General features: G+C 38.7%; 1 protein-coding gene across 1 annotated transcript in view; it reads right to left on the minus strand.

The window, feature by feature from the left end:
* The window catches only part of CDH7 (cadherin 7), a 123938-nt gene extending 106939 nt beyond the window's left edge, over window positions 1–16999 (minus strand). Inside the window, exons 1-2 of the mRNA XM_044774845.2 lie at window positions 16861–16999; window positions 5132–5538 (exon numbers count right to left, since the gene is read on the minus strand). Of these exons, the coding sequence (XP_044630780.1) occupies window positions 5132–5341 (210 nt within the window). The 5' untranslated portion in view covers window positions 5342–5538; window positions 16861–16999. The remainder of the gene's footprint in view (window positions 1–5131; window positions 5539–16860) is intronic.
* Window positions 17000–17356: the final 357 nt, after the last annotated feature.

A 17356-nucleotide genomic window follows, 5' to 3' on the forward strand; every position in this document is an offset into this window, starting at 1 on the left:
TCCCTTCTCCTCCAACTTTTAGCTGTGTATGTTTAGCTGATAGAGCCTTTGGTAATTATAACCTTCATTTCTAACCTAAGATAACTTTGAAGAGAAAATGAGCAATATTCAACTGAATTAACGGTAAGTTTCTGCATTTTAGTGGCAAAATATGACATTTTATTTTCATCATGGTTTAAAGAAAAAAACTTTGAATTGTTGATTTTATGTAGAGAAAATACATTTAATATTTATAGCTACACTGGAGTATTATAAGAACTAAAAGTAACTGCCAGAAAGTACTTCGAAAAATCTGAACTTATTTGCATCCCGCAGAGCTGATTCATGTCCAAATTCCTTTTGAAGACACCAGGAGTTCTACACTTCTATCAGCAAAATAACAAGTAGATAAGAACAATGGTCTTCAATTCACGCTGGTTACAAAGATGTTATGAAAACGGGTTTTCTATACATACAATGGGACAACAAACAATGGGAAGTATTTGCTTTCTCCTAAGATTGGAACCAACTTTAGGCAATCTACATATTTAGAGGATGCTTTTTTCCCTCAGAAATCTATAAAATGTAAATTTTACTATGATGAATATGCTCTTCCCTAAGTAATTAATATTTGGGATTCACTCTTTTTGTGTATCTAATACAAATTTGCTCAGTTAAGGAATCTCATTTGTAGCTCTATTTTGAACACAACCTCTTTTCAAGATGAAAATTTCTTTTCTGGAACACTGAAGGTAGTAGCTTTCGATATCAGGAGAGAGAATCTCTTGGTGAGAGACTGCTGAGGTATAACTAAAAGCATTGGAAATGCTCATCAACACTTTGGAGCAAGCTGAAATTTAAAGCAGAGTGAATCCCACACTGCATTTCGATGTATTTGATTTTGACTGAGGTAATAGGTATAAATTCTTGTGAATGAGTAGGGAAGAAAAGGGAGTAGCAGAAAAGGCAAGAGTGATGATGTTAACAGCTCTGGAAGCGGACGGTGGAAGAGGCACGAAGCACACATTTCAGTGAAAGTAATGGCCTAGAGCGCAGCAATCGGCCAGCAGCCCATTACGGTGAGCAGAGATGAAAAACACTTAATACCTGGAACACAGGCTGGGTGGTTTTGCAGACAAATTTTTTGTGTCAGGTGGTTAGGGGACATTAAGTGAGAAATGCCAAGGTGAGGAAATGACTGGACCAGAAAAGTGCAGTGTGATGCAATGAGAAGGCTGGAAACTGCTACTTCCTACATACTTCAAACAGCCAGTTCAGGGTGATATAAAGTCACAGGGAGAAAAGAAAAGACACTCCACTTCATTCTCCCTGTAAAAGGACAAGAAAACATGCAAGACGGTAATGAAGAACTACTCTGAGGGAAAGGCCTCACTATTATTCTTTAAAACAGAACTCCATATGTCACAGTAACTGTAGTTAACAACACTGTGTTGCATATTTGGAAGTTGCTAAGAGAGTAGATATTAAAAGTTCTCCTCACAAGAAAAACTATGTAACTATGTATGGTGACAGACGTTAATTAGACATACTGTGGTGATCATTTTGCAAAATATACAATTATTGAATAATTAGGTAGTACACCTGAAACTAATATGGTGTTAAGTCAATTATCCCTCAAGAAAAAAAGAACTCCATCAGAGAAATGTCTAAGGACTCTTTCCTTAATTCTATACATTTAGAGTCAGCAGTTATCAACTCGTATCACAGGAAAATGGTGGTATGCTAATGATAAAGGTCAGATTCACGGCCCAGAAGCCTGTGCCCTGAGGGTCTCTTGGTGAGAGTTCTAGAAGCACTCCTGCCTTCTTCAGTAGATTGTTCTACTTTGGTCTTGAGTTATTATGTTAAATAAACCTGTAAATTGGCTAAAATAATACGGTCATGAGCCCTCTTGTGATCTCATTATCCCAAATGTCTTAATGACCAAATTTTATTTACTGTACAGTCATTTAACTGATCTTGTTGGTTACCAGTCATTAACATGGTCTCCAAATTCAAAGGTCAAAAAAAATTACAGACATCTCTGACATTTTAAGTCCGTCTGTTTAAGGATAGACTCATCTACCCACTAGCCATATTTTTGCCATAGTCTAATCATATACAAATATAAAGACATGATGTATTTCTAAACACATCCAACACAAACCATTCCTCTAATTAACTGCCATAAATTTAAGTACTATTTAGGACGTAAAATAACATCTGCTTTTATGTGAAGGATCGCAAATATAACATTGGACACATAACACAACAGATTACCCATAACTCAGTTAATTTATAACATGGAGTGAAGTAGATAAACATAATAATGTTTAGATTAATCTAAGGTATGTTCCAAATATTTTGATCTCATTTATTCTCAGTAAGAGACTTGAACTGTTGATATCATTACTCCCATTTCAGAGAAGAGGAAGCTCAAATTCAGTAATATTAGGCAACTTAACCAAAGTTATACAACTCGTAGGCAGTGGTAGTCAATAATAAAACTGAAGCCAATTGGACACACACTGTACTTATCCATTATGTGATCAAATTAAGCTATCAAGTTTATCAAAGTCATCATTTACACATTCCTAAATTTACCTAAATAGCTAGACTTTGTCAGGAAGACTGAGTATGGCCATCTAACTAGTACAGGTTAAAATATGTGTTTGTGAGAGATTACGATTAGGTTCCTTCTTTTCTTCCCATGATTATCTGCCTATCCATTCTCCTACAGCTTCACTTACAGTTGTTTTCACTCTCTCTGTACTGTAAAAACTGGTCATAGCCATTACCTCCTTCAACTTAAAAAACAAAAAAAGGAAAATACATTTATTCTTCATATACAAGTGATGAAAAATATACTGAGATCAAAGGTATTCTTACACCTCTGCTTATTCAGACCATCAGCCTAAAAAGAATCATTTCATCATCCCCTCTATACAATCTAAAGTACTCCAAGATCTCTGCCACCTTTCTCAAGCAAATATAAATTGCTCTTTTAAGGTTTTTCATTTGTCTCTCTTGTCTATATATTCTCTCGCCATCTCAAATTATTTTACTCCCATTTTTCTGCATTTTAGTCAGTTAAGGAGTTTTCCTTTTTAATCCATTTCCATTCTGAACATTTTACTGTGAACGGCAGTATTGAACTCCCAATATACGGCACACAAGAGAGAAACAAACGTTTCCGGTCACATAAAATCTGCAAAGCGATTGTCTCTGATTAATTGAAAGGGAAGCACAGAATATTTCTTGTTACCTAATCAAGGAACCACACAATTTCTTTTAGAAAAATAACAACAGCAGTGTCCAGTAGCTTTATATGCACTCAGAATTTAAGTAACTTTAGGCACATGTATCATAATTTTAAATTCCTCTTAAGGATTATTTGGATTTTAAGCATTCTGAATTATTATGTGATGATTACAAAATTTAAAATAAGACGTTTTTAAAATTTTAAATTATGTTTATTTCAACATGTAAACTTCACCCAGGTAACTCCATTTAAAACCAAATTACGGGAAATATTTTAATTGTCTTTAGAAAATTTTACATTCTTGCAAAAAGCATGATTCTGCCTAATAACTACTGATTCTTTATGAATTACTGGAATATTATAGACCTGTCCATTGAAATAAGTTTGATGAATTTGTTACATGTTCATTAAAAATTAAGAGCTAGCATCTTAGTCAATAAAATTGCAGAATGGTTATTGCTCTTCTTTACAAGAAAAAAAATGAGAGAAATTTACCACACATACAGTACATATGATGATGCTATTGATCAAAGCAGAATGGCTATGAAAAATAAATATATTCACACAAAACACTCGTGTACTTACATATCCTTTGTTTACGGCAGAAAACTTCTATAGCTGTGCTAAAAGGAAAACCCTAGTCCACATCCCTGGAAAGCTTAAACTTATTCAAATCCTTTTGTTTACAATGCATGTTGGTCAGTATTTGTAAAATATAGAGGCATTAAAGTAAAATAATAATAAATATAATAAAGATTACCTTGATTTATGTAGATAGCCATCAACAAAAATATATTTTTCACCCTTACTTAAGGTGCATTCAAATAAAAACTTGACCCACGGAATAAATAGCAAATATTCTTCCTTCATCATTCAAAGTTGAAAATTCACTCACAGATAAATTCATCAGTATGTCTTGCTTCGTTTTATCAGGAAAAGACACAAAATACTGACAAAGCGAAGAGGAGAAATGCAGATGTACAGATTGCTCGCCAATGCACTCTATGTAGAAAACCTTCCCCAGCACTCAACACCAAAATTGAGAAATTCAGGAAATCTGCACAAAATGAAAATAATGGAACCTGCAGTAGACTAGGGACTGGGAACATGCTATGAGGATGGAAGGGGGAAAGCCATACTCTCTTGAAGTGCCCTTCAGTTCAAAAGGCACTGGAATGGAAATCACCTGCCCAAATATTCAGACAAAAAAGAAGCTGTGGAGAAAAAGCTCAATTTGGCTGCCACTTGGCCACCAAAGAAATGCACCACCAACTGCCCACCTTCTGTCTAATATCACTTCCAACTGACCTCTGTCCACATTCATTTTTAACCAAAAAGAAATTTCAAAAAGCAAATTAGAAAAAAAAATCCATCAAAACAAGACCACCACTAAGAAAAGTGGGTTTAAGTTGCTCATAATTTAGAAACAACAGGCTTAATAACTTCACTTTGCAGTTTTTAAACTGCAAGTATCACGGAAGGAAATATAAGCATAAAGTTAGTAAGGAAATCATTTACATAGTACCACCCCCCCAAAAAAAGCTAAAAAGTCAACTAGGTATAAGAAGCCACTACTCTTTATTTCTTAGTGAATATTCTTGCTCCATTTTTGGAAATAACAGTTTTACTGCTGTGACATGGCAGTCTAGGCATCTGTGGAACCCTCATCTGTTTCTAAGAATGTTACATCACTAAGTTATGCTTTCACTGTACGGATAATAAATACCAAGATTACAATTTCAGAGTGGCTAATGCCAAAAACTTCACAAGCTATTCCATAGGAGTAACAGTTTTGTGTTTTCCATCCCCAAAGCAAAACTTAGCCACTCTCCATCCAACTGTAGACATTAACAACAATCATTTGTGACTTCAAAAGGCCAAATGCCCTACCTTTCCTACATAGAGCGGGTCTGAACCCATGTATTCCTCCAGCACAAAGAACTGATTCCACACCCAGCTGCGCTTGGTCCGAGACCTCCCTGATTGGAAGTAGGGCTTTGATCTGGACCTTGAGAGTTCTGCTTGACTCATCCCAGAAAAACACAGGAAAAGAGCTATTAGCTGCAGAAAATGGCAGAACTCCACTTTGCCCAACTTCATCTTTTTTTTTTTCTTTCTTTTTCCTGTGTAAGAAAAAAACCTTGACAAGAGAAAAGGCACAGTTCCAGTTGGCTTAGTGGCTCTTGCCTCCGGCAGGGTGTCACCTGGGAGTCCAGAGATAATAGTTTGTAGAGTGTTCGCCTGGGAGTGGTCACCACTGCTAAAGAACCTTCTCCAAAGAATGGTGTGATAGGGACCTATCAGAACAAAGAGAAGAGCCGGTGTCAGAAACCAAAACACATACCAACTTTTAACTTTCATTTACTAACTTAATATTGACTTTCCCAAGACATCATTATTTGTATAATCATTAAAATAATAATTATAAACTTAGAAGTTTACAGTAACTCTTGTCATATTTGTAAATTATATAAATACTGCTGATGCTGAATCATCCTCATTCCAGAACACAACCCTAAAATTTCGTACTTCTTCTAGGGCATTCTATTTGAACATATGGTTTATTTAACCCAAATGGAGCAGTATCATTTAAAAAATCATTTTAATGCTGGCCTTTATTTTTTTTCTCTTATATTACAGTCAGTTTCATTCACTGGTATTAGAATATGAAAGCAAAGCAGCTCAAAGCAGAGATTCAACCAAATAGGAAAGACATATGCTGGTTTAAATTTCTTCTGCAAAACTGTAAAGAGAAATAAGTATGAGGTGATTCAAAACCCGTTGATTGATTCTGACTCACAGAACACCAGCTGTTTTGATGTGTTCTGATTTGATTGTGATCAGCTGAAAAGCTCAGTAGTTCCCATTTTCCACCCTTCAAACTTGCTGGCATGTAAGCTGTGTAGAATGTTAGGTTATGCTATTGCACGGCTCTTACTTGCTACTCTGCAAATATTTATTAAACAGCTCATCACATGGCTTGTGCGTAGTAGGGCCTTCCTCCATAAACATTTATGGGACTGAATTATACTGATCAGCAGAGGGGATGAGAAAACCCAACTATATTTGTGAGCTCCATTCATCGTTGGCATGCCCCCAGGAGGTGCTTGACCAACAGCACAGAAAAAAACCTTTTATGCTAAAGTCTACTTATTTCAGTTGCAGAATTCTGATCATGCAAGAGATATAAAATCACTTACAAAACAAACTTCCCAAAACACAGAGGAATGAGAATTCATGACAAAATGCTCAGTTAAATCACTATGCTGCACTTTGATTTATGAATTTATTTGACTACCTATAAATAAATCAACAATAGGATAATCAAGGCAAAGGATTAACATTTGCTTATTTTTCTGAGGGAGAGGAGAAAAATTACAGTTTTAAGAACATGAAGCCAAAAGGTAGCTCCCTATCAAAACAGAAAACACACTATCTTTATGTTTTAAGCTTTTCCATCTTTCTACCTGTCTCTCCTGTAACCGGAGTGTCTGTTACCCATTACACGATTTCTGACAGTCAAACTGCTTATGAAAAATGCCATATATAGTAGAAGGTGCAATTTATCAAATATGTTAAAATAGTTCACACAACCGGAAGAAACAGGTTGCATTGACTTTGAGCTCTATTCAAATGAACATATTCCTGTTAAAAATATCTCCATGAAGTCTTGAAATTCCTGAAGGCATTCCAGAATAATCCAATGCACAGCTAAGTGATGTATGCTGAGAACCACTGTGGAACAGGTAAACTATCATTAGAGCATGTTAACTGTGGTCTGTGCATTGAACACATTCTTCCAAAATCTAATCTCCCATCTAAGGATCAAAATGAATTTGGTCAACCTAGAAATCACTCTAGAAGGGCTAGATGTTCTCGACTTAGAATTATAAACAAGAAGTAACCTGCGGTCATGTGTTGATATTCCAATGTAGACCCCTTAATTAGGTTGAAAGTTCACTGTAGGGAGGTCTGAGCTAACCCACTAAAGAAAGGTTACCTGTAGTTAAAGAAGGCAAGTAGGTTCTTAAACTAGGAAATGGTGCACTAATGCATGGATGAGTCCATGACAAGCCAGGCACTCATGGTGAGTGGCCTTTATAAAGTAGGAAAGGCTGTCAGTATGGGGCGGGACATGGTCATGTGGCTCCCTTCAGTCTAGTGGCAAACCAGGTTCCTGGGGGTGGGGAGGGATGGGTTAGAGTTATGATGACAGGACTGAGACTAGCATGTGAAACCTGCGGCCAAAGAACATTTCCAGTTTCACTGCTCTCCTTCCTCAAGAGAGAATGAATTTTCTCATAAAAACAAGGACATAAATACTCTGGTCTCTAAGACAAAATTTCTTTAAATGTGACATAAATTCTATTATTTAAGTGACTTTACAGATTAAGTGAACTTGGTGAGACTGTGTCAGTGTAAAAATGCACCCACCTTCTAAAAAACTAAGCAGCAAATGAACTTTTGGAATTCCAAATTTGAGGAGTTATTAATACTACACAGTGGTAAAGACTGCGGGCACGGCAATCAGATAAAGACTCAAGCTCTGAGTTTGCCATGTCCTAGCCTGCAACCTTGAACAAGTTATTTAAATTCTAAGAAAAGAAGCTCCACAGAGGAAGCCTCAAGCCTCTCACTTAAAGTGAAAACAATAAGAACTGCGTGTACTTCATAGGATTAAACAGGGAAATCATGAAAAGCTAAGGATAGTGCGGGAACGAGCAGAAGCACTAAAAAAGTCGCTGTTGGAATTATTACTATCATGATGATATTTTGTAGTTTGATACTAGTTACGTTAAAATTAAAGTTAGTTCGGGGCTGGCCCCGTGGCCGAGTGGTTGAGTTCGCGCGCTCCGCTGCAGGCGGCCCAGTGTTTCATTAGTTTGAATCCTGGGTGCGGACATGGCACTGCTCATCAGATCACGCTGAGGCAGCGTCCCACATGCCACAACTAGAAGAACCCACGATGAAGAATACACAACTATGTACCGGGGGGCTTTGGGGAGAAAAAGGAAAAAATAAAATCTTTAAAAAAAAAAAATTAAAGTTAGTTTATGCAGTGATGTTAGTTTTCATTTTAATGCTACTTATAATAAATGTCTTAGACAACTTTTACAGTGAATGAAAACATTCTTGATAGTTCTAGTCAGTTCCAGAGAACTAAACTGATCATGAACCAAAAAATCTAAATGGATACAAACAATGGCATCAAAATACGTTTTTCAAAAAAGAATGTAACACTTTCTTTCCCAAAGGCAGGTCATCTGTAATTTTTATAAGTCAAAGACTGATATCAAAATTGGATAAATTTAGTCGAGTTCACTCAGGATGTTCAACGATATGGAAGAAAAGAAATAGAATCTAGACTGGGAATAGGACCACTGGGGTCTCTGCCCTAGAACCTCCACCATCTGCTGTACGACCTTGGATCCCTCTGGGATTTCAATTTCCACATTTGCAAAATGAGAGGGCTGAACTAAATTATCTTATAGTTTGTTTTTTACAGGTCTTCCTTTTCTGCTGTTGACAGTATATAGAATTGATTTTGTTGGCTTTTTTTAACCTGTTAAAAAATGCACATTATTAATAATTAAAGACAAAAGGTAGAGAGATTTAAGACAGTCATAGGAATGTAAAAGAACCATTGGCATATTTATGAAATTTAGCATGAATTTTAACATGAGATGTTTCCATTATTCTTCTTGCCTCTTGAAGACTATTTCTCTTCCCTATAAGATTATGGAGCTATCACACTAGCTAGAACATATAAGAGAAGTGAGTTACAGAACATGCCACGGCTTACTGTTCAGTCACTGAGATAATATTTGTAAAGGAAAGATGCCTGAGAATTCTGTACTTTCCTATTAACATAAACCTTGAACAGGGATGTCTATGCTGTCTTTGTATCATAGTATCTAGAACACAAGCAGGCACATAACTGGCATTCAAAAATATTTGCGGAATGTTTCTTTTCATTATAATCAAGCTCATCTTTTAATACGGAAAATTAACCATATAATAAGTTAATATATAAATTCTTTGGTAACTCTGCCTGCCATGTTTATGAGTCACAATCACTTTGAAAACAATTCCATTATATTTCTCTGCAGTATTTGAAGTATTCCTCAGGCTCTTGAGACAAATTTTCCTTGCCTTTATTGAAGATCTACAAGAGTGTACAAGGGTACTTTAACTGGCTTTGTGTACATTATTGGAGGATGAAATTCTCTTTTATGAGGCAGATGAATGTTTCTATAATACCCTTTGTGGAGTGCACTTGTAAAATAGGAAAACCATATGTGAACAACTGTGGTCTGAGTAGGGGCATTTCATAATATGTTCATCAATATTTTTGGTAGTTTCCACCTCTGCCAGGAATATACACCCAATATAGCAAGGGGAAAGTGGTCCGGGCACAGGTCAGGTGTCCCCTTTCTTCATCAGTCTTCCCCAAATCCTTGCCCTCCTTTTCAATTGGATCTGGTTTTCAAGGTAAAGGCCAGTACAGCAGTTCAACCCAATTCATCCTGTCCTGAACTGGGGTACCATGAATGAAATGAAGGGCCCTGAAGCATTACGAAAAACCTTCAAAACCTTCAGTTATTTATGATCATCAAACAGAAGTAACCAAAACTTGAACTTGAGATTTCCTCTTGCATAATCCCTCCAAACAGGCTTCCCATCATTGCACACATGACAACATGTATAAAGGTACCACAACATTTTTTATCTATAAATGAACTTGGCACACAATCACAATTGTTGATGTTTTTTCACAATGGGTTAAATTTGCCTCACAAACCTCTACCCCAAAGCAAAAACTTGCACCTTTCCTTCTTAGGAAGGATATTGCTTATTCTCTCCCGTTCTTCTGCCTCTTCTTCTAGCTGAGTTTCCTATCAGGCATTAACAAAAGGATAGTCACATGAAAAACAAGCAGAGGTCTCTGCAGCCAGGCTGTGTTGTGTGTCATCATGTCTCCTGTGGGAGAACTGAGGAGAAGGACCTTCTGGAGGTCTGAATAGCTGACCTGTTCACTATTACTAGCTGCGAAAAAAAAACAGTGCAGAAAAATGATGTGCTGGTATACAGTTTAGGTAACTCCTACTGATCTGTGTCAACTTCTGGACAGTTACAAATGTGCAGCATTATAACTCTGAGGAGAAAAACAACAGAAATAGGTTCTATCTGAGAGAAGAACTGAACAGGGCTCAAGCAGAGATGTTTGAGAGAGCAGTGGTGACGGCTACTGGACTAATAAGTAATCTAAAATAAAAATAAGTATCTGAGTAACATTTAAAATTCTTTGCTCTGATATTTTAAAGCTAAAACTTGTACTTTTTAAATTTATAGCATTTAGGAATTTTCTTGCCAAACTAAAAATATATGAACATCACCACAAGTAGTACTGTGATCAGCACAACACAGTTTAATCAAGAGAATACAAAATGAAACCTCACAAAGGAAATTTTAAATGGATTGAAGCAAAAATGAAAAAAAGAGGGGGAGTGAGAATCAGTCAGGCGGTATTTACTAAATCAACATCATTTATTTGACCTGAAATCACTTTATCATGCTACCGTTTTGTTTCATTATTTTTGTTCAACTAAGTGGCAAAAAATTATTTCCAAGTAGACAGTTTATTACTCATTTAACCTTAATAGCTAATATTATTTTACCCAAATTCATTATTAGAAAATTTTCTTGGATTTTCTGCTCCACTTAACATCTCTGTGAAATCACTTTTAAAAACCAGATCAAGTGACTACCAAGCTTTTAATCAAATGTTTTGCACATACTAAAAGCAACGACTAAAAATCCCTTAATAACAAAAAATGGTTTTTATGCACCAGCATATCAATCGTTAACAGGAAGAGCACCGATCTCCTAGAGTCTTCCACCTACATTAAAGGCGACATGCTAAAAACATGACACATAGTATAAAATGAATCATATTCATCCACTCACATTAATGTATATCCACAAGAGTGCCTAATTACCAATTAATTTATATATGCTAAGATGTTTTTTAAAAAGGCACACAGTGCTATATGCCTTCAGCAATAACTTGAGCTATAAAATATGACTATCAATTATGTGAAAAGGAAATATATTACTATTTTAGGTTTTGTGGCACTAAAAGTTAAACAGGAATGTGTTCTTTACAGTTCAATATAAATAGCCAATAGCTTATCTCAGTTCAAGACTTTATACTATCACAGTTTCTCTAAATTACTGGAAAGGAACAGATGCTCATGCTCTCTGTGTGTAGCTGCATCAGATACAGGTCTTTTGAAACTGTTTTGAAATATACTTAACGTATACCACCCTAGCACATAGTTTATCATCTACTGGTAATTTAAAGAAGAGTTGAAGAAGTTGTGCCTACTTTTAAAAATGGGTACAGTTCACAACTATGTAGAACATATAGCCCCAAAATAAACTCAGAAATTTTCATTTTCTAGGAAAACAATTGTAAGAATGACATTTGAGGACTGTCAGCGTACTTGATAGAAAGTAATCCATGAGAATCAGAAAAATCCATAATGGTTGATTGCCAAACACCTGCAGAATCTATCTGATATTCCCCGAGATGTTTTCCTGGCTGTCTATAAAACATAATAGTACAAGAAATCATAGTTGTACCAATAACAACAAAATGAAAAAAAAATCTTGCTGTTGGCCTATTGGAAAGAAATTGTCATTTCCAAGATTGCTTTAAGTTGAACTACACTTTGACAAGCAACATATTTTTAATGAATCCTTACGAAGGGTGAGCAAGATACATGTTTAAAAGTGGAAAGCACACCACTTCGCAGCGGTGGTTAGAGGGCACTGTGAAATATTACCATTGCTTTAGGAACAACCTTCCATTTACTAGTTCTTTTGAATAGTCTGGCAAAAGAAGCCTGCTCTTTTTCCAATATTCCTTGGGTATTTAATAGCATTATTTAAATTCAATGAAGAGACTGCCTCCTGAGTCATCCAATGCCTTCTTTAAAGACCTTATTTGCCCTTGCTTTCCCCAGGACTGCAGCCACCTGTCATGACTGAGGTCCTGTGATTTATCTCTGTACACAGAGTTAGAGTAGTCTGCTTTGTAAAAAGAATAATGCTTGTTCATTGCTACTTTTACTTATTTTTAAAGTAGATCCACTTAATATATTTTGAGGAATGCAAAACGAGGAAAGATATGTTCTAATCTCCCATTCATGAATGAGCAGATGTCCTGATCCCACAATAGAGAGAAAGTAATCCAGGATAAGCAGAATTTCAAGAGCTGTGGCCACACTTTATTTCCAACCACCACACACAAGCAGAGCTCTTAAGGATAACGTCTGTGGGATACATAGAGAGGAAAGTCACTTCAGTGCTGAAGAAGGTGATGACTTGGTTCTCTTAAGGTTTTCTGTTAGAAAAGTCCCCAAATCCGCTGCTCCTAATGTTTGAACATTCCTCAAATAGTGGAACCACACAACTGAATAGACATTAGAAAAACCAAAGGCACACTCTTCTTTCTTTACTAAGAACAAAACCAAGATCTACAGAATCCTGGTGAAATTCCCGAGGTCACAAAGCCAGTTACTTGTGGGACTGCGTATGATGGGACTTAATGGATAATTTAAAGTCTTTGCTAAAAAGATCTTCATTATCAGAATGACAAATATTTAATTTATTATCTTTGGAATTTACCATCTTCTCCAAAGGCCAAGAAAAGTAGCTTTGATCTGACTCAAATTTTTATATGACCATGAGTTTGAATTTTCAAAGTAGGCTATCATCAGGATTTCCATTCACAAGGGCCAGGAGTGCAGAGTAAGAATAACAGAGTAAACGGATCTGTTATTTAGGATTGTATGTTTCCAGGATACAAAAAATGGAGAGTGAGCAGTATCCGACTTTAAAATTGCCTTCTCCCTTCCAAACAACCCTGGTGATCAAGAGAGAACTTCCTACTGCACTGTGACACCAAGGTCGTTAACTATTTCCGCTGAATTTGAACAACAGCCCATTGAATGTTTTAGAAATAGGTACCAACTCAGGAAAACTTCTCAGGATATAAGAATGTATATGTAAGATCATTTGGTTGTTGCTACAAATCCTACATTTTGCAATGACTCTCTGCTCCTAATATACTCACTATAATCATTCTAGATTTAATATTGGCATCTTCAGCTTTTATTATAGAAATATACTATCATTCCACTTGTTTCACGGTATACCATTTAAAGTTTAGCATTAACTTCAATAATTTTAATACTGATGAAACAGCCCTCCTCTTTTGCACTTTATAGTTTTTTACATTTTAATTAGTGAGGCTGGGGATGCTCTGAGATATTTGACTTCTTATGTAAAGAAACTGTGATCAAATTCATCAGCTCCCTGGGCCAGATAACATTACAACCACAGACCACAACCTCCTACCGTTAACTGGCCTAAATATTCAGGCAGGGGCCCTGGAAATGAACCACACAGCCTGTAGTGAGCATCTGGTTATCAGACAGAGAATGCAAACTTCTCCAAGTGGATTATCGAGTCAATTTCAACTAAGCGCCAGTAACCTCTGTCATGGGTGAAAGAAATGAACAAGAAAGAGGAACAATAGTTCATAATTAACTAGAAGAAGCCTATGTAAATTAAAAAGAAAACAAAGTGACAAAGCATAGTCCTTTTCAGCTATTTACATAATATCAAAATGGTAACATTATATTTAAAGGGCCCTTTCTTTTATACTTTTACAACATATCTCAGCTGTATTAATTTTAGTTTTTAATTCATCCCTGCATTTACATTGAGCCAGGTATGATTTATGTGACTTCAGTAAAAGGCATCATGTTTCAATAAGCACTTCGCAAAACAGTCAGAAAGAAATTCCAACAGAAGGAAGATCTATAGTATGATCTGAAAGGAACATATGGACAGACGTCTGCATATTCGTTTGCACTGACACCTGTGTCAGGGAGGAGTCTTGCAGAGCAAGGGGGAACTGTTTGCAGGGGTATCTCTGCAGAACCAGCAAATTCCCAGAGGAGGCACTCGAGTATTGCTGGTTACAGCTAGATCTGCTCTGCTTGTCAGAGGCTGAGGAGATGGTCACACACAGGACTCTGATCACATGTCTTCTTTCCTTGTCCTCAACTCCCCTTTATCGCTCCATTTAGAAGCAACTGACTCCTTCACTGCAAGGAGAAAAGCTTCCATCACAGTCCCTTCACAATCAACTAATGTGTGTGCGTTATTTTAGAAGTTTCTGAAACTCCCAAATTAGGCAAAGGCTTTGAAGCCTTCCAAGCAAGTAAAAAACATTTTTGTGTGTGTGAGAGAACTGTGATGTGATACAAATTACTAACGTAATAAATGCAAAATGTTAAACAAATCGAGGAAGCTTGGAACCACTCAGACAATCTATGGGTTCAGCACTTTATAAAAGATTTCTAAAAGATTTGACAAAGAAAGTATTTGACTCGACACAAGGATATATTCACTTCCTCTTATCAGTATACATTCTGAGAAGTTTATATCAGCTTTGCCACCAAAAAAAAAAAAAAAAATCCTAAAATGCTGAATGATAGACCAGCAAAGAAATCACGCCTGAGGAGACACAGTGGGTTGATTTTTAGATCTAGGAAGGCACAACAGTGGCCAACTCAGTATGCTCCCCACCCTCTCTTCTTCATTGGACACTAAAAACTAGAGTCAATTCAAGGGTAAACTGCAGTAATATAGCTGCTTTACAATTACCCTTTCATAAGAAAGGGAAAAGCTCTGTGCTATTAAATCAATAAAAACAGACTTAAGAAGAGTTGTGAGTCTGTCAGCTGATTGTTAACACAATTCTAATGACCTATTGTAGCTCTTAATTACAATAATACCTCACGTTCTAAGTGCACAATGGCCTTTTATTAAAGCTGCAAACCTTAATATCTTCTAGCAGGGTGCTGGTCTGCACTACCGATCATTGTTTCCTTTATTTTTCTTTCTACAGACAGACTTTCAGCTAGCTTTACCAGATAAGACTATTAACGTCGGATGCTCCCTAATTGCTTCTGCCGCTCCACGCCATATCCAACACTAGCACATCAGTAAGACTTCCACAAAGTTGCCAGCTTGACTACCTGCCTTAATTCTTCTGCAGTTTAATTCATTCTGTTCTCAAATAGCCCCCAAAATGAAGAAAGGGATTCTTAATGTATTTCCTCTTTACATATAGTAACAGGAAAAGAGCTTGGGTACCAAAGTCTAAGTCGTTCTTTGGGAAACAAGTAATTTTAGATGAGTTATTGAAAGCTTCCAATGTAATTACTTTCTTAGCCCTTTTTTTCCTCTACCAACTTGTCTTTATTAAGACACAGTTAAAACTATTTAGATGTTGCTGGCAGTGTATCGAGGCAAACTTTCCTTTTCAAAAAGAAAGGCTGTTACTGCCCCTAAACTCTTTTAAAATATACATTTTGGGGCTGTTAACCTGATTTTTAAAATGCATACTTCTCACTTAGCAGGAGCCATATATTCACGTTACTTACGTTTTTTTCTACTTTTTTTCCCCATAAAGTTCTGTTTATCTAGGTTTATATGAAAAATGATCTGAACACCTGTCTAGTTACAGGAATTATGAAGTGCGAGTCCTACTTAAAGACATTTCACTTAATAAATTATCTAATAAAGAGAAGACATTTGTTGCAAAAATAAAGAGAGTCTTAAGTATATTCATGGTTCAACTTGCAGACTTCCAAAGCCTTGAGACACCCAATCCTGGATGGTTTCTTTACAGGTTCCCACATACCCAGTGCTGGGTGAAGGCAGCTCCAATCTTTACTCACCTGAACTATATCTAAGAAATCCGTAAGGTTAACGATCTAAAACGTGAAGCCAATACAGACAATAGGTCCTTTCTCATTAATCCACGCTGGGAGGCTGAATACCAGCAAGTAGCCATGTACCAGGTGCACCCACGAAGAAGTCCACCGTGCATTCAGAGCAGGGTGCCCTTTTACCAGCTCACACCTCAGGTACAGCCGTGCGGAGGGGAAGCACGACGCTGGGCAGAGGCAAGCCCTGCAGATGCACTGTGGCAGCAGAATACTAATTACGGGGAAAAGCAAGGCACCCTTAGCTGAGTGCCACCTTCACGAAAGCTAAAAGGAGTCTAGCGCGGACAGTTAAAAGGACTCGAGCACACGCAGGCACACACCCCCTCCAGTCTCAGACCGCCCAGAACCCAGCGGCCCAGCCAGCGCAGAGTTCTGCCCCCATCCATCCAGGTCAACCGGGGGCCCCCTCGTGCTCCTCTTGGAGGCGAGCGGTCCAGACTCTGTTTACCGCTTCATCTGGAAAGCGCGGGGATCTGCTCTCGCCCTGAACTCGCCTCGCACCTGGGGTCTGTCGACAACCGCTTTCCGGGCCGAGCGCCCTCAGCTCAGTCCGCACGCCTGTCCTGCCTCGCAGAGGATCGTCGCACAGCCACACAGCAGTAACTTGGGGGCGCCAAGGGAAACTCCACACGGATCCCCCCGCCCGCTTTCCGCTCAGTGAAGAGTCCTGCTTCCCAGGGCGCTCGGCGAGGGCGCGCTCCTGCCCAGCGGCGCCCGCCCCGGCCCCTCACAGGCAGACACACTCACCTGGGGCCTCGCTGCCTTCCCGGCGGCGTCCGGCGCCAGCCACGCGGCCGTTGGCATCCGAAAGGGCGCGCGCTCAGCGGCCGGGCGCCCGCGGGCGCTCCGGGACCGGGGCGCGCAGCAGGGCGCGCGGGGCGGACTGGCGGCGGCCGGGGCGCGGGCGCTGCTCCAATCACCGCGCTCTCCGCGGGGCGCCCCAGGCCCGCCGCCTCCGCCGGCTCCGGGCTGCCCAGCCGGCTCTCCCCGGCGGCTCCGACGCCAAGTCCGGAGCGAGCGGGCGCGCGCAGCCAGAAAGAGGGAGAGAGGGCGGCGCGGGAGAGAAGGACAGGGCGCCGGGCCCGGGCTGGGGAGGGAGGGAGGAGAGGAGGGAGGGGGATCGGCGGCGGGCGCCTGTGATCAGCGCCGAGCGAGGCCGGCCCGGGGAGCCACTGAGACTTGGGCACCTCCTGGAGACCCAGTGCGGGCTCTTGGAAAGGAAGCCGCACAGCCGCCAGGCGCG

This window comes from Equus asinus, chromosome 7, assembly GCF_041296235.1.
Source record: "Equus asinus isolate D_3611 breed Donkey chromosome 7, EquAss-T2T_v2, whole genome shotgun sequence".
Lineage (NCBI taxonomy): Eukaryota > Metazoa > Chordata > Mammalia > Perissodactyla > Equidae > Equus > Equus asinus.